General features: G+C 44.0%; 1 protein-coding gene across 4 annotated transcripts in view; it reads left to right on the top strand.

Annotated features, from left to right (window-relative positions):
- The window catches only part of creb5b (cAMP responsive element binding protein 5b), a 45,225-nt gene extending 26,582 nt beyond the window's left edge, over window positions 1-18,643 (top strand). For all 4 annotated transcript variants that reach the window (XM_067601743.1, XM_067601744.1, XM_067601745.1 and 1 more), the window contains 6 exons: window positions 71-197; window positions 1,515-1,625; window positions 12,450-12,773; window positions 14,061-14,288; window positions 14,483-14,591; window positions 15,583-18,643. In XM_067601743.1, coding sequence (XP_067457844.1) covers window positions 71-197; window positions 1,515-1,625; window positions 12,450-12,773; window positions 14,061-14,288; window positions 14,483-14,591; window positions 15,583-15,737 — 1,054 coding nt within the window. In that variant the 3' untranslated portion in view covers window positions 15,738-18,643. The remainder of the gene's footprint in view (window positions 1-70; window positions 198-1,514; window positions 1,626-12,449; window positions 12,774-14,060; window positions 14,289-14,482; window positions 14,592-15,582) is intronic.
- The last annotated feature ends 11 nt before the right edge of the window (window positions 18,644-18,654 follow it).

An 18,654-nucleotide genomic window follows, 5' to 3' on the forward strand; every position in this document is an offset into this window, starting at 1 on the left:
CAAAACAAAGAAAATGACTCTTATATTATCTATAACACAGTGTGTGTTTGTGTGTGTGTGTGTGTCTCAGGCCTGTCCCCGGCTCGCTGTCCTCGCTGCTGCACCTACGAAACAGACAGAGACAGCCTCTGCCAGCCTCCATGCCTGGAACTCTGCCAGACCCAACCATGCCTGGCTCCTCCGCTGTGCTGATGCCCGTGAGTACACAACGAAGCACAGAGCACACTCAATCACTGGTGCACTCGCACATGCATGAGCAAAGCCACTCGCTCACACTCTCACATACAGTAAGTGACAACAGTGTAACATGTAGTCTGCACATAAACTATGTAGGGTTGCAGTTTAGGATGTGTTCTTTCACCATTAAAATGACTTACTACATTTTATGAAGGAAATCATCTCTTGTAGAAGTGAAAGATTTTACCTCTGGGTTGAGAATACAGACTTTATTGTAATTAAGCTAAAAAGATTTAGAGGACCCACATGAAACAGGGAATGATAACAACTCAGAGAAAGCTGCTCATATCAAGATTCTAATGATACAACATATGTTCTCATTGTAACACAAGACAGCCCGTGTTTATGGTATAAAAAAAGCCCTCCCATGTTTATTAAATTAAGAGCTAAGCCATTTTGGGGAAGATTGACGGCTCAGGAAAGGGGTGCAGGTTTGGGTGATATTTTTACACAAAACACACTTAGTGCAATTAAGGCTGTGTGTCAGGTTCTAGGCCTGATTCTCTGTGGACGGGGGAGGGGGGTGGAAAGGGGCCATTCCCCATGGAGATCCCCACACCACCCAGAGTTCAGCAGCTGGGAGGCCACAGCAGCTCACATACACACGTGTATGCATGCAGACGCTCACACAAAGGTTTCTTCTTTCCTGCATATACTGCTCAGCAAACACCGCTCACATCATCACCCCACGCAAGTGACCTCTCACCCCTGTCGGCTTACCCAGCTGATTTCCTCACCTTCAGCCAGGGGCACTTGAGGGACAAATGAGGACAGATTCTAATGAATTCATAGTACTTACACCTCCTCACAACTCATATAACTTATTAAGACATCCTGCGTCAAGAGCGGCCGGGGTTTGGTGTTTTAGTCTGACTGACACTCATCACACTATCATCAAAAACTCACATACCCCTGTTGCACTGGCTTCCTGTGTTAAGTCCCCCCCGTGCTGGCTTCCTGTTTTGGGTCAGCTCCAGTTATCATCACACAGAGCTGTGCACAGGGCAGCCTGTCATGTGAAATCAGGCTCTCATGCTCTCTCATCTCATCTCCCATAGCTCACTGTGCAGGAGGATGAGTCTCACGCTTTTGTGCTAAATCTGTTTTTTTGTAAAAGCAGTGATAGTTTCACATCAAGACATGAAAATCCCCGTAAATAACATATGTCTAAAGAGTCAGTGTGTATTGACTCATCTTGTATGAAAAAGCTCTGTGGTATAGGAATAGTATGTCTATACATATGAATATCACTGTTCCCATTGTGTTGTAATCTTCAGATGGAGAGACAGATGTCCATGGGCTCCAATATGATGGGTATGCAAGGTCCCGCCCACAGCAGCTCCTGTTCTTCCACTCACATTCCCTCCATGCACTCAGAGGCCAAACTGGTGAGTATATATATGCATGTATTCACATGGATGCATACACATTTATGCACATGCATACACAAGTGTGCACGCACACACCAGCTCAAAGTGTTGCAACTCTCTTTTCCACTGGACTGTGCCAGCAAAGCTATACTCTTAGGTCTGTGTGGATTTCATCATTTGGTGTGTAATCAAAGCTGTGTCTGAACCTGCCAGTGCAGCACTGGAGACTCTGGCTAGAATAAAGGGCCCTTTATGTGGTTGTGGCTCGGCTGCCCACCGACTGCCTGATGTATATCTTAATGTACAGAACATGTTCTGTAGGTCCTACAACTTGTTAGCACTAGTTTAACACAGCAGGGAAAAAATCAAATGACCTCATCCTTCACAAAGCAGGCAGTTAGAGCAGTGGGAATGAGCCGAAGCTGAAAGTGGAGAGAGACAGAATGGAGACGGATTTTGAGAGTTAAGGAAGTGTAGAGGATTATTGAAAAAACAAAAAAACTGAAGAGAAAGAGACCTTCCACTCACTCCGACTTTGCATACTTGTACTGCTGTAATACTAATGCCAACGACCGACAGCATTCCTCTGATTAATGACAAATGCACAAACAGTTACACGCTTGGTGATATGAATTGATTAATACTGTAGCAACATGACCATCATCCAACCATTGTTTTCAAAATAAATAACTCTGAAAATGGAAAAAAATGCTCCGCAGAAATAAGAGCAAACTGTGTCATGACTTGGAAATCAAAAAAATCACAAACCATAATGAAAAGCATTTGCTGCTCTTCGTGTTTGGAAAGGTTCACTGATAGCTGAGTTTGCTGGAGAGAAACATCTTGTGGAGGGAGCGAGAGAGAGAGAGAGAGAGAGAGAGAGAGGAGGCAGCAGAGGTCATTAGAAGAGTTATTGCTCTGATAGAGGAGAGCGGGAGCATTCCCAGGGCATTTAATTCTCTCTCTTCCTCCTGCTCTCTCAAGATTGATCGTCTTTGTAGTCTTTTGAATCTCTTCAACTGTTCCTATGGTAACACGCTGGGGTAACACAATATTAGTGTATTAGGCTTATCTCTCCTCTGGCTGTTGTCCAGACACATCTTACCCTTTTTTTTTCTTCTCCTATCTATGTAATTGAATTGTAAATGCTCTGTTAGGCCTCCCATAAACATATGCAGTCATTAAATGGCTACAGGCCCCTCGACCATGCAACTTTCTGGTTAGTTGGCCATTCAGACACGAGGCACGGCAACCAAATGTGGATCAATTGAGATTCTGCTCCCTGATGTCTGAACGCGACTGATGGAATTTCACGATTGTGGACAGAAAGTGAGAGACTAATTGTGTTATCAGGGTGCGATCTCCAGCGTGGGTTTCATAAGCATAGACGTGGTCTCTAATGTCTGTAATATCCGCGCCCGGGCCGGGTCGATAAATACGGCCTCGCTATCGGATAACTGAGCCATGATCAGGCCCATGTGTCCCCTGCGACGTTCTCAATCCGGCTCTAATCTCATTACCCCAACCATGTTGACTTTCCGCCAATGGGAAATCTCCGCACTGTAACCCCACACCCCCGAGGCACGGACCTGGATGCACTCTTTCTGCTCAACGTTTACATTGTGAGAGCAGAGAAGGGAATTGAGTGGGACTTTGATAGACATAAAGGAAATAGATAGACAGACAGAGTGAGCGGGGAGTTGAAAAGTGAGATACGGTATTGATATTCTCAGACACCAAACAGCGGACGAGAGCATTGTTTGTGAGTGACTTGAAAGGGCTTTAGCTCATCCTAGTTTCCTGTGTCTCTCTACATGTGTGCATGTCTACATGTTTGCGCTTGCGATTGTTTGATATTTTGTAGTAACTAGAGGCCATAGTAGCAGGATTAACCCTCCCCTGCCAGAGAGAGTATACTGTGGGTCCAGAGCCTGGGCTAATGAAGGCTAATTGATTTTGTGGTGGGCCAGAGCAGCATGGAGGCCTGTCTCTGGTGTAAATAGTTAATGAGCCAAAGGACTGCTGTGGCCCCTTGGGGACTCATATCTCGCTCTAAGCTCTCTGTTTGTGCTCTGTGGGCCGAAGACTGTATCTCTGCATCAGTGCCCATCTTTGTTCTCTTTTATCTCCTGATTTCTACTTAAGTGCCATCGTTTAAGTGGTACAGCAAAGCCCAGTGGTGTAATAACTGACTTGTATTTTTTCCCTTACTGCTTTTAGTTGGTTGTCTGGGAGTGTTGCTGAGATTGGAGTGTTTTATTAGTTTTGTTTTGTTTTTTTCTTGTGAAGCACTGGGTGCTCATGGTGCCGGGTGTGGTTGTGTTCTGTTCTGTTGTGGTCTGGGGAATAGAATGGTGCGTGTTGTGCGCTGGAGGTTGTGGGATAGTTGACCCTCGCAGCGTGGAGGAAACGCTGCAGAGAGGAGGCCAAGTTCCACAGCGTGCCGGCCAAAGCATTACGTCACTGCTCAGAGCCAGTTCTCCACAGGGCCTCGCGAACAGTCGCGCGCGCACACACACACACACACACACCCACACACCCACACACTCACACACTCACACACTCACACTCACACTCACACACACACCCCGTCTGCTCCAACTCTGTGTCATTCTCTTTGCACGGTGTCACATAGTTAAACAGACACACACATACTCATAGAGAGAGTCAGGTACTTCCAAACATGTGACAAGTAAGTATGCATATTTGGAGATGCACATATTGTATAAACACACTCACGTGTGTGTACATACGCCGTATTCTTCTCAATAAACTCTCCTGCTGAGATGGTTTGATATATTTGTTTGTATGATGAAAGATATGCACTATCATTTCTCTTCTGTTACAAGCTCTTATCAAGCTGGCTCTAAATAACATCTGTGAGTGCCAACTATGGGACATGACTCAGCTCATGTCACTGGGACCCTTTTCAAAGCGGTGGACTTCGGCATTGTTTTTGTGTTCCTTTTAAATGAGCTCCATGCTTTCCACATCCCGCTTGCCTGCTAATTTCAGACAGCGGGGTCTTGAAATGGTTTTGTGCTGGTGCATGAAAATGTGTTATTTATTATCTCCCCATTATCTATTGTTTACATTGTAACTAAGGACAATAAATTTGTCACTAAGCATTGGTCTAGGTGCTGAGTTTTTTATGAGGTAAACAATACTATATGTTCCTTCATTGCAGCTCTCTTGGCTGTGGAGCTGGCACTAGATGGGTGGATGACATAATTCCTGGCATGTTCTAAATGTACTCCTTTTTACTTGAGGAGGGAAAAAAAAGCGGTGCGTCTCTTAAAGAAACATTTCATAGTACACAGGAGGGCCAATAATCAAAATGTTTCTAGCACACTAATGTATTTTTTTTACATTTCATTTACACAACCCTTACAGTTCTAATGTTACAGTATAGTCACAGAATTGCCGCAGGCATTTGGGTTAATAGGTTTAAAGATTGCTAAGTTTTACCCTAAATAGTTAATAGTGAAAAACTTACATACATATTCTGTTCAGAAATGCCAAGAAAAGAGAACTTGTGAAGCAGCCACAGATGTGTCACTTTTCAACTCTGCTACGAGATGATTGATTGAACAGTTAGCTCAGTATGAAGTCATTTGTAAGCAGTTTAACCATTAGAGTACACGGCAACCCTATTACGTGTTCCATTCATTTTCTACCATCATAGTAGGGGAGCACCTCTGGCTAAACCTCTTGTTGTGAGGAGGAGCAGCAACACACACAATAGGAGTCTAACTCCAGGTTTTGTAAGCAACATCTGTATGAATGGTGGCATTGTCAGGGTATGATGTCATCGGAGAAGGACGGTGAGCTAAGAGCACAGCTGAATCTGTAGGCTGCTTCACTGAGCTCTAGATAATGTGTATGTGTACTCTATATGTTGGTGTGTGTGTGTGTGTGCTTATGGTTGTGTGTGCAAATAGCTCACTTTCATTGGCATCGCATTGGCACCCTTACTGGTAATCATTGTCCTCAGAGTCAATCACATTTGTGGACTAAGTGGCCTTAAACAAACCATGAAGTTAGAATTTGCACATAGTTTTTGATACAGATCTGTTATGTACATATGTGTGGTTAGTTAAGTAAACATGTGGATGTGGAAGTGTGATAAATAACAGTCAAATAGGGACACAGGACACAAGACACATGGCAAGATATACTGTAATACGGTGTTACTGAGAGAGAGTGGTCAATGTCTGTGACTTGGACTGCAAAGAAAGTTTTTCAGATGGCCAACATATGATTCTCCCCTTTGCCATAGAGGTGAGTGGATTTCAGCAGAGTGGAGCGCAGGACTGAGGAGCTGCTGGATCAATGTGTGTCTGCCAGTTTATCAGTGTTGGACACAGACCAGCGAGGGGCCCCTCTCTCACTGCCTCCTCTCTCACTGTGTTTGGTTTGTCTGAGCTAGAGACATATTGTTTAAAGTAATAGTCAAATGTAAATAGACATGTTGTGTTGTCTTCAAGATGATGCACCACTCGTTTGACAGGCTTTTTTGTTGCAATGATGAACAATGTGTTCAACCACAATTGCCTGTTACAGCTTAGTTGCTGTTCATACAAAACTGGGGTCTGCACCTGCTCAACCATGGGTTTATATGAGACGTTGTATAGATATTGAAGTATATACAGTTGGTGAGATTGCTGCATTTTTCAGAGTTGAGAGTGAACCTGACAAAAGGTGCAATTTATAAGATTTATTTTCTATATTATTTAGCTGCTACTTAATACAACAGCTTACACCCTGTGATCATGCTTAAGTAACTCTGAGACTGGGATGAACAGAAGTTATGTTTGAGAAGTTATAACTAACCTGTAAGAATTCTGAAGTAACCGGATAATAATCATGTTGTTAATATAGAAAGCCATGTTCACTATTTTTAGATTAGCCAGTTCTTTGACACACTGTGTATACTGGTACATTTATATTTGAGTAGTTGCATGTGTGTGTGCACGTATGCATAAGCCTGTGTGTGTGACTGTGTGGATGGGGTTATGTACGAGGGTGGCAGTTGTGGCACAGAGTGTCGCATCTGTTTGTCTTTGGATGACTGCTTGTTGTTTTAGCTGTGCTGATGGGAGGTGTATGTGAAGGCCATTTGGTCATGGTTCAGGGCCTGTGAATGGGACGGGGCTCCGGCAGAGCCAAGCTTGGGTAAACCAGCTGCCATCACCACACGGGCCAGACTGGGTTGGTCCAGTGACCATGAGCCCCCCTGGAGCCTGAGCATTGAATGAGATACTCACCAGACTCCAAAATAACCACTCACACACTGGAGGGGTGATTGGATAAAGATCGTTGGGTCAGAGATTTTCAGTCTGATAAAGTTCAGTCAATATTGACCAGTTAGGTCACTATCAGATCTCTCAAACCATTTCATGCTTACAAGTAGGACCCACTTCTGTTTTCTTTTCTTCCTTTTTTCCCCCCAGCATGGTGATCAAAGTTGATAACTTCTTCTTTTTATACTTCTCCTTCTCTTTTAAAGGAGAATGGATTGCTTCTCAGTCATTTTGACATGTTGAAGCACAATGTGCTAGCTTAATCCAAATGTACATAAGCATGGCTTAAATATTTTTGTTACTACAAATGTAAGTATGTATGATATGACATACTCCTAATGAAGACTCCAAACAAAAGAGCTTTTTTATTATAAGTACACAGGCTACAATTTCCATATTTGCAGTAAGAAGCATGAAAGTTAAGAGTCCAGTGTCAGCCAAGAAATACACGAGCATTAGACACATGTTATTTTAACAATCTTTTAAATTATTTTTGATTCAAGTCGTCGCACTTCAAGTTACTTTTATTAACATCATGATGTATAACTTGCCTGTTGCCTATTGTCGTTTTTTAATGCCGCAAAAAGATATACAATATGTCAGTGTCTATTATTATGCACTCTGTTTTGGTCTGTCTCTCTCTGCCTTTGTTATTCTTAGGCATTCTCTGTATTCAGGATTGTGGCAGTGGGTGTAGTGATAACCATGTAGGCTGCACTGGAGCAGGGCTTTACAAGAGAGGGAACAGTGGGGATATACAGACTGGAGTCAGAGGCCCATCCATTAACTTGACAGGGTGGAGAAGCTGCCAAGAGTATGAGCGCATGCTTTGGAGCATGCTCTCTCAGTGGGCGTGTGTCTCGCTGCGCCCATACCGCCGGTTCCTCCGAGCACCACCAGAGCGCCTGGCCCTGGCAGAACAGCCAGTCTATGTCCATCTCCCCGTCTGCGTCTGGAACCACAGGGAGTCTCTGTTCGGGCCCAGCTCTGATCAGCTTGGCCCAGAACCCAAATGAGGAGAGAGGGGGCGACATTACAGCCCAGCTCCCATCAGACTGTCTGCCTTGCCGTTCCCTGAGGAAATCAGTTTAACAGTCCCCAGCTCTTGGCAAGCAGAGGGAGAGGGGGTGGAGGAACAGGGAAGAGGTGTGTGTGAGAGAGAGAGGAGGGGGGTGGATGTTACTGCCTCTCTGGGCGAGAGGGAAATCTAATAAAATTGAACTAATGGGGGTTTGGAGTTTTAGGGGACAGAGAGTGGGTTTTGCAGGCAGGCACTGGTGGGTAGTGGTGGAGATGAGGAGGATGGAATTAGATCCTCTGAGTGCTTGGCAAAGCACTCAGCAGAGCCAAACTCCTGCTTTCAACTGCAGATGGTGAACCCATGTCGGGTTTAGAGTGTGAGTTAGAGGGCCGAGGCCCACAAAAAATATTGCCAGGAAAGTTACAGCTATGATATATTATGCAATTAGAAATACTGCTCACATACACATGATCCTGAACTTGCTGCCATGCTGGTATAGTGTTAACAAAGGGCTGACAGAGACAGACGGAAGCTTTAATGCTTCACTTTGGACTTTAATGTGAAGTGTAAGATCTCCATTTGAAACTGTGATCTTTTTGCACTTAAACTATGACTCCACAGACTGGTTAAATCTTTCTAACCTGCTTTAAGGCGCCAGAGGGCCACAGGTCCCCTGATAGTACACTGCTCCACTTTTAAGGGGAATAAAAGTGCTCACCCTGACCTCACAGGGTTTGATTTACCCATCCTGAGGCAGGCGTGGTCTCTTCCCTTTGTACCTGCTCCGTGCTCTTGCTTTCTCCTCCCAGGGTTAATAGATATGAAGTCATCTGGCGAGGAGAAACCTGAGTGTGTTCTCAGGATGTGCCCAGAGCACTCACAGGGACATCACTCAAAGCCCCCCTGTTGCAGAGAGGAACCAGCCATTAATAAATATCATTAATGGGTGATCACCTGGTCTCCCTGAAACCACATAAATGGCCTTAAAAAAGGAGTGGAAGTCGAGAGGTCAGGGGGCAAAGGTCTGTGAGGAGATAGCTCCCCTCTGGGCAAAAGATGGCTGAATCAGGGATGGTGTTTTAACAATGGAAAATCAATAGGCTTACTGCTTTCAGTACACTGTCAGAATGTATGAAATGTAGTGTCAAATGCATGTGATTACAGAAATACAGGCTGCTAGTTTATAGATTTATCCAGGGTGAATCTGACCATGTCTTTATTATGTCATGGACTACTCATCTTCTTGTTTCTTTGCTATTTTTTCCCCATTTTTCAACAACAGCAGGGCAGACAGTGGCAGGACAGACTCTGTGCCATCCCATCTGTAAGCGCCCTGTACCGCCACAGGCTAACACCTGCACTGATTTAATGACTGTTTTCTGCGGCAGCCATGTTGCTGCAGGAGAAATGTATATGTATGTGTGTGTAATTAGAGATAAAAATGCACGTGGTGGTTAAGTTCTTGTGCTTAGCACAGTCTGGGGAAATACAACCATGTGTTAAAGAGGCATTAGGGAGCCTGATGAAGGTGTTTGAGAATCACAGCCTGCTCATCATCGCTCTGCTAACGTCCCTTAGTTGCGTCACTGTGGTTCTGGATACAAAGACTTAAGTTTTGGCCGAGGTGGCTTTAACTGAGCTGTGTCTCAACTCCAGACGGAGCAGTAGCAAGCACTTGCTTGCAGAGATAGCTGTGGGAATAAGCTTGTATCACGGTAAGCGCTTTCTCTTTTAAAAAAGTCTTTACTGCAGATAATTCTTAAAATTCTATTTGTGTGTGCTGATTTACCTACCACTTATTTGGGTTGTCTGTTTCTTTTCTCGCTGGATGTTCCTTTATCTTTTTTATCTGTTTGTTATGTGGGATAGGTTTTGCTAGAGATATGCTTTCTTAGTTGGAAAGCACATATCTAGCTTGATATTAATATTATACAATATTGTGTCGCATCACATTTTGTTGGGTGAGAATAATGGTGTAACTGTGTGCGTTGTGTTGGTCTTCTTATCTTATCGTGCGTGGTCCTTTTACTTTTCTTTTCAAGCCCCTGTCCCGTTCATAACCACCACCAGTGAGCTTCCCCGCAGCTCTTTGACCTGCCTCTGTACTCTGACACTCTTGGGCCTCTTCGGATGCGGGCTAATTCAATTAATAAACAGATAGCACTGCACTGCCAGCTGGACGGCTCTCAGAGACACTGATAAATGAGCACTCGCTGTCTTGGGCTGATGGTGTGTGGGGAGGAGACACTAGAAGCCATCTAATCTCCCCCCACCCCTGGTCCCTCTTTCTCTCACTGCCCCACTTCACCTCCCTTTACCCTCTCTGTCCTTCTCCCTTGGCGCCTGGTTGGCAGGCAGCTCCAGCAACCCCAGATGAGCATCTTAACCGCACACAGACAGCGTCAGTAGGGCCACAGAAACACAGAGGTAGACAGGCAGCCAGCAGATTCCTCTGGCTTCTGTTCGTTCAGGTGATTGCCTGCTGTGTGACTGAGTGGCAGGAGATTGTCAAACTCTGATTGGTTTTCTCTTTCACAAGAAGGGTGGGCCTCACCTCTCTTCTTCAGCTGAAGGGAAGGTGTTTTGTGAGGGTTGTCAGCCTCAGAATTCATGCTGTGAATCATGGAAGATGTCCCTGTCAACACCGGTGACTATGATTGATATCTGTAAGCTCATTTAAATCCATTTTCTGTTTTAGTTGCATGTCAATTAGCTGTTTGTTATTTCTGCATTTTAATACTATGTCCAGATAGACATCCAGTACAAAAATGTTGTAAATACTGATAATTTATATTGTAGATAGTAACAGTATATTACAGCATAGTACACTTGTTACCCTCAGTAAGTCTCTTATGATTGTGATGCTGTGGACAGCTGCAAGCCTGAGGCCGCCCGCTGTGTGTTAGTGTAGACTGTAGTGGTATTTTAACCCCTGTCTGGCCACAAAGAGGAAGGGCTGTGGCCCCTGGGAGTTGTGCTGCCGAGGCAGTGGTCAAGGCGGTTTCCAGGGGGTTGACTGTGATCAGACAGAGATAAAGATTAAAAGAGTAAATTTAAAATAACATTGTTAATGAGGGACACCAGAAAAAAACAAAATCATGTAGCTCTAGTAGTGTAGTATTCTGTCACTATGTCAGGCATCCCTTGGAATGACAAACAGAAACTTTACTCAGCCAAAACAGGCTTAGCAAGGTCATAATTTCACTGTGCCGGTTTCATGTGCAGCTCTCTGTATCACAGACACACGCTGTATAGTGAAACCGTAGAAAAGACACCTAGACTCTTGAATATGCAGTAAATTCTTTGACATACATATACATAATTTGTAACGCAAACCAGTAAAGCATGGTCTTTTTTCACAGTCCCATTTCTGAAATGATTTAGTGGTCTGTGTCTCCACCCTCCTGATAAAAAGCTTTCCACTCATGGACAGTGTGAGAGAGGACTGGAGGGCTGATGTTGTGCTCTGGTCATGTCTACGCATTGTGATCCAGACCAGCTGGATGCCATTCCCTATGGGAATCATGAATGTGAAGGTTGTTAAAAGATATGGAGCCCTGGACACAGCGTGGACTTACTGACAGCAGCTGGAAGAAGGGGGAAGGGAGCGCAGCGAGGAAAAAGAACACTGGGAAAGAGAATAGAAAACTTTGTGGAATTCACAACAGTAGCTTTGAGATGAATGCCTTCGCTTTCAGTTTTGTTGCAAATGTTTTGCTCAAAGTAACCTAACCTAAAGAATTATAGACAGGATTTAAGTATTTCCTGAAAGCGTTCATGCACATTAGCAATGCTCTTTTTTACTAAAAAAAAAGTGCATTAATCAAAGTTTAACAGACTCAACACTCTCTCAACCTGTTATTCCTAAAAGCTGTTAACATGTAAATAAGTCATGAAAGGGTGCAAATATATATTTTTTTAGTATGTCTATGTTTGTTTGTGTACACCAGATGCAGCCTGAATACATATTTTGGCACTTGTATGTTTGGATTATGATTTTTTTACGATCTTGAGAGAGCCTCTCTCTGGTCTCGGTCCCAGGCCGCTCAGAGACACGGGCTCAGTCAGAGCTAAGTAGACCACACGGTTAAAGCAACAAACCTCATGCTGGGTCAACAGTGAGGGAGCAGTCTGAGGCTCACACCTTGTCAGAGAGCTCATCCTGTGGGCAGACATCCAAACACACACACACACACACACACACACACATGCACAGAAAAGAGAGAGGCTATTAAGAATATGAAGAGGAAGGACTAGTGGGATGGGCAATCATGGAAGGTAAAGAGGGGGAATGACAGGACTGAAGGAGAGACAGAGGACAGCCTAAGTGGCTTTGATTTGTTCTCCTGACATATGGATTTATGAAGCCATTCATCATCTCATAGTCAGCATATGTAGCCACTCTGTAACTGTTGATAATCAGCACACTGACAGATGAGAACATGCACAAATTTGTTAATATATATTAACAGAGAATGATGTTAAACGTCATATTTCGTGACCATTTTGTCCACCCAGAGGCTGAAGGCTGCACTTTCACATCACCCGGGTGCCATCGCCAACGGAAACATGAACTCCATGGGCCACATGATGGAGATGATGTCATCGCGGCAGGAGCAAAGCGCCCACCATCACATGCACTCACACCCGCACCAGCACCTGCAAGCCCCTCCCCACGCGTACCAGCACCACGGCCATCATCACCACAACCAGGGCCACGGCCAGGGTGGACACCACCACCCGCAGGGACACAATCCCCATCACAACTCCCACAATCCCCACCTCCATCCTGGTCACCCACACCAGAGTTCACCGCACCCTCCAATGCACTCTGCTTCACAGGTAAGCAATGCATTTTCCCCTGAGAGTAGAAGCTTTTAGACAGCTTGAAGGCAAAGCCACAAGTTCAATAACACATTAACTACACTGCACATTAAAACCTCTCATATAGGTAGCTAGAAGCCATTGTGTATGTACCATGACTAAAATAAAGTGCTTTAGTAGCACTTTAGTTAGTTTTGACTTCAGCTATTAGCTATTAGTGGTTTGGTGCACAAGTAAAGCTGAAATGATGCTTCAAATTCACAGTAAGTTACTGGACAAACACATTTTCCCTCGTCGCAGCCATAATGCCAAGTAGTTTCCTGGCAACCGTCTCAAAGGTAATTTTTTCCTTTGAGGTTGGTCAGCTGCAGGTCAGTGTCGGAGGCCTGCCATGGAGGGAAAAGGTCGTGAGGAGGCCATAAAGTGGCCATTATAAAAGATGCCCAGGACTGTCTTTTGGAAACTGCTCCACGCCCTCCTTCACTGCCATTATGTGGCCACAACATGCTCCAGGTGCTGATGTTGAGTGGACAACCTTGGCTAATAGTCCTGGAACATCTTAGCTGTGAATATATTTGGTTTAATATTATGTAAAGGGGTGAAAGTATTGCTCACAGCATTGAAAATAACATGATGTGAGACACTTTGTCCTTGCATTATCTAAGGCTGAGCATTTTGGATGAAAAACTGTCCAACATCTTACTTGAAAGAAATGCAAGTCACTGTATGTTCCAAATGTGCCATTAAGGCATTAAGACAACACACACTGTATGCACAGCGGCCATTAAAGCAGCTTGTATTTTCCGTGGTTCTCATAAAAATGGTAATGATCTGAAGACTGAAAACATTTGGCCTTGCCAAGTATATGTCAAGATCTGTCAGTGCACGTACAGTTTTAGAAACGGGCCTTTTGACTGCGTCTGATGGTGTTAGTCTGAGTGGAAGTGGGCGGTGGAAAACTGCCTCCTGACACCTCTTTAACAAGGTGGGCAGGCTGGTGAATCAGCCCAGTCACTCACTCACTCAGTCACTCCTGACGCCCACTGCCCGGCACACAAGGCACGTGGCACGACCAGATGTTGTTTTTGGGGAAGTTGCCAGACATGCAATGGCTGCAGGTGGTAATGTATAGATGCTTGTTTAGAGGCAGAAGGCTTTGAGGGCAGTGAGGTGGTGACGGCAGACAGGTGGCTGGCTGTTTTCCAAGTGTTTCAGAATGGATACATGTCTGATTGGAGGGTGTCAGACAGACACTGTCTCATCAGAGAGCTCAGTGATGCTGATACCTTTTCCTCCGTGTTTCAGATGTCACCTGCAACCCAGCAGATGCAGCCCACGCAGACAATGCAGTCTCCACCCCCGAGCGGAGGACGACGCAGGCGAGTAGTGGACGAAGATCCGGACGAACGTCGGCGGAAGTTTCTGGAACGGAACAGAGCAGCAGCAACGAGATGCAGGCAGAAGAGAAAAGTATGGGTGATGTCATTAGAGAAGAAAGCTGAAGAGCTCACTCAGACCAACATGCAGCTTCAGGTACAAAATAACTTCAGGTGTGAAAAACAGTGATAAACATCCAAGCTTGAAATCTATGCACAATCCTCATTGCCACCTACAACAGTCAGCATGATTTTTTGTTTCAGTTCTTCATTTAGAGCTTCTTGATATTATATGATTTTGCAAGTCCAACACTGATGAAAAGCGTGTTTCTGTGTTTTCTTTTATTTCAGAATGAAGTGACCATGCTAAAGAACGAGGTGACCCAACTCAAGCAGCTTCTCCTCACACACAAGGACTGTCCCATCACCACTATGCAGAAAGAGTCCCAAGGTTACCTCAGTGAGTAGCTCAAACATAAACACAGACACACACACTTGGAAGTTTGACCAAACACACCCCATCATCCGTGTGCCTTAGTCCTGCAGCGCAGATAGCACTGCTGTGGAAATGCTTGCTAATTGTCTTGCCAGAGGAAAGATATAAACTGTACTGACTGAAGTGTGACGGACACACAGTTCCTGCCAAGACTCTTCGCTCCTACGTGCTGGTATCCAGCTCCCACGCTCGCTACAGGACTCTTCCTTTGACATATGGGTGTTGCACACCCTGGTAGCAGGTCTGGGCTGGGAGTTGGTAGTCTGAATCCCATATGAGACCTATTTTTCCATCCAACAGCACCTCGGCACTCAGAGGCTGCTGAGACTCAATGTGAGAAATATGTCACAGGCACAAACTCTCATGGATGTCCCAGGATCGCGCTGATTATTGGACTGCAGCACGGCTCAGCCACGCATGACATCAGAGCCCCACCCTTTGATACGGATACGAGTGACATTTCCATGTAATTAGGATAAGGCACCTCCCTGTGCGGCTTTAGCACAGGAAAATAAGGCTCACATCCCTGCTGGCTGAATGGTTCTTTTATAAAGAGGAGAGCCAACTCCCAGACTGGGCTGGGAGAGACTTTCATCGATGGGTCTAGCTTGTGTACAGATGTCACCTTCAATGTGTCCAGTGCTCATCAGGCGTGTTTACGGAGTTGAGTGATTCACTTTTCCATTTTTGTGTTATCCATTTATTTTGGGATGACAGGTGAGACGTCAGGTGTAAATTTAGTGTTTGGTTTGTTTGAAATTTATCTCTTTCTGCTAATAAAGCCACCTTTTTACAATAATGACATTTGGTCTGTGTTTATTTTGATATTTTAACTATCACACTGTATTTTGAAGCCAGTTTGAAGGTCGTAGCATTTACACTTACACATACACACACACACATACAAAGTCAAACATGTTGTCCATCCTCAGTGATGTCTCTTCTGTCTCCGCAGGTCCAGAGAGCAGTCCGGCGGGCAGTCCAGCGCCAGCATGCTCCCAGCAGCAGGTCATTCAGCACAACACCATCACCACCTCCACCACGACTGTAGGGGGCAGCAGTGTGCACGGGCAAGCCAACCACCGCACAGACATTAACCCCATCCACTAGGGACAAGAGAGACTATAACCCCAGTTGTAGCCCCAGCCACCCCTTCACTCCCCTGCTTTTCGAGGGTAACCAGCTGCACATGCTGCCCCCCCCTCCCTCCCCCCACTCCATCAAGAAAAACCTCAAAGGCCTGCGAGGCTGTTCTTTATACAGTAGCTACAGTATGTATTTTTATAGACCAACCCTATTAACGCATAAATGTTTTACGTTTTTTTTTTTTTTTTTTTTTATCTGCTTTTTTGTGCTTTTAGCAGAGAGGGAGTTTTGCTAATCTCATGCTGCATTTGAGTGACTTTTTCTGTTGTGTAGTGGTACAAAAATGGACCACAGTGGTCATGGAACCAGAGGAAAGAGACATAAACCTCAGACTGTCATCTCTATAAGCAACTCTTACATCTCTGTATGCCCAATGGACTGAATAATGAGTCGAATCATTCTCTGTGTGTCACTGTGGACAGTATGTCGAGTGTCATACAAGGATTTTGTCATAGAAAACTCTGAGCGGGATGTTGCTGCCTTTAAGTTGTCTTCTGGAACCAAGTCAAACTGTCGCCATGATGTCTTGAAGACAAGAATATGCAAGCAGGTGTAATGATCCCTTTCTTTCCTGTATGACTGTTATCCCTGTCAGTGGTGTTCTTAAATAGTGTTATGAAATACAGCATGATGGTGAAAATCTGATCAAATGAAAGCAATACATCCCAGTATTGATCATCTACTGTATGCCCATGAAATGATCAGCATGGCCAAGCCGATCTGATCCTGAGGACATACGATGCTGTTACAGCTACAGAACTGTACACTGTGATACCAGTGAGGCAGCTGAGGAGTTGAAACAAACTCCTGCGCTCTCCAGGACCAACTGAAGCTTTAATTATTGAGGCCTCTTTTTGTGTGTTTGTGCGTCTGGATCCATGGTTTTTGGATTCAAATTCCAAATGAGTATAACATTTGATTGCGTGCATCTGCACAGTTTTGAGTGCGCATGTGCATATGTATAGTATGTGTTTTGCCTTCTTTCCTCTGCAGAACAAAGTTCGGCGGGTGCGTAAAGAAAGAAGAACAAAAAGAAAAATGTGTGAGACAGTGAGAAAAACCGACTTTTTTGACTGTAATTTCGCGACTGGCATAGTGTTTTAGGATTTCTAAAGAGGAGCGGTTTATGCCTGTGCTTTCCAAAATGTCACAATGTGCCTGAAGTTTTCTTAAAATGTTTTGTTGGCTTACTTTAAGCAACAGAATGCCACTTCTTTTGATCTCCTTAATCATCATCATCGCTATTACTTCAAACAATCAAATCCAGTTGATTCTCAAAGATTCGGGATACTATTGATAGTAGCTGTTATTGGTTTTGTCATTGTTGCATGTTAGGGCAAAACCAGCTGACCAAGGAGAAAAATCCCCTTTTTCCATTTGACCTCTTGACCTCTTGATCAATCTATCTTTCTCTCTTTCTCAGGCCTCCTCTGTATTTCAGATGGGTGATGGATGTACTTCCATCTCCCTTCCAGCCTTTGAAACTTCAGCCTTCATTGTTGACCAGAAATCCTCTTTCTTTCCTCTTTCTGACTAGGAATGTCAAAATTCATTAGCATGATGACCACAATGCACTGTGTTTTACAGTAGGATGGATGAAATACATCGCAGCGATCGCAGAGCTGTCTATGCACTTTTGTCCTCTGCTGTGCCAGAGGGTGGAATAGCCATATTAAGGTCCGAGTAATTCTCAGCGATCCCCCCCCTCCCTTTTCACACACCAGCGAGAGACGTGTCTGTGTTTGGCTATATGGAGAGACTGTGCCTGGCATGCATCACATGTCTTTCGATAGAAGAAGCTCGTATTGTAGGATGAGGACCCAGCATCATTTAGTTTGTGCCCTTTTTATTCTGGGAAAAAAAAAACAAATCCAGCTCAACTTCTGTCAAAGATGAAGAAAGCTTATACGTGAATTGAAAATGCTCTTTACTCATAATAGGTTATATCAAAGTTTTGTAGAGGCTTTCAGACTGTTTATGTCACATGTTAACCTTTGCGTCTGCGTGTGCAGGATAGTATGTGTGTTGATGATGATGTCTGTCTTGAAAAGGGCTTTGTTATACCAACCCTATGGAATAAAGCTTGCCTTATTTTTGGTTGTTTTTTTTAAAGCCACATCTTGACTATTAGACCATTCCAAATTAACCTCTTGCATGTGAAAATGTGGTTATGACCTCAAAATACTTTCAACTGGAATCATTCGGAGGATGTTGCTATTTTAGAGTTAGATATGAGAGTCTCTAGTTTAATGTTTGACAGTGGATCCAGGTTGTGCTTTCAGAAAAAAAGACATTTGTTACTGTAATGGCAGACAAAGATGGAAGGACAGTGTGAGTGTGTCTGTGTGGATTTGTGTGAGAGAAGAACAATTCCTACACATTAATGATGTTATAATTGTATTATTTTAAATCTAAAACTATAAATATTGTACATAATGTCATTAATTTCTATAATCCTGTACATGTAATGCAACCACCTTTCTTTTTGAAGGGAGTCAATGTGTGGTACATGTGTAAATAATGTTTGCATAGCACTTGTTGCCTTTCGTTGTATGTCGAGGCTCATTTCAGCGCTTAAATACATTGTTTATATGTAATGAACTGATGAATCCATTCTTGCCTGCATAACTTTGTACATTTGTGTCTGTAATGACATTGTCTCCATTTTTTTGTTTTGTTTTGCATTTGTACAGATGTTAAAGTTATCACTGCAGTTACATTACGGTATGAAAATAAAGCACTTGTTCTGTAACATACAAACCAATAAGGTGATTTTAAATTTGAAATCTGGTGACGTCACAACAGTTATTTTTATGTGCAGATAATCTGAGTCCAAATAAAAATAAGGCAAGAGACATCAAGTATTTGCATAATTTGATAC

Source organism: Thunnus thynnus, chromosome 10 (assembly GCF_963924715.1).
Source record: "Thunnus thynnus chromosome 10, fThuThy2.1, whole genome shotgun sequence".
Taxonomy (NCBI): Eukaryota; Metazoa; Chordata; class Actinopteri; order Scombriformes; family Scombridae; genus Thunnus; species Thunnus thynnus.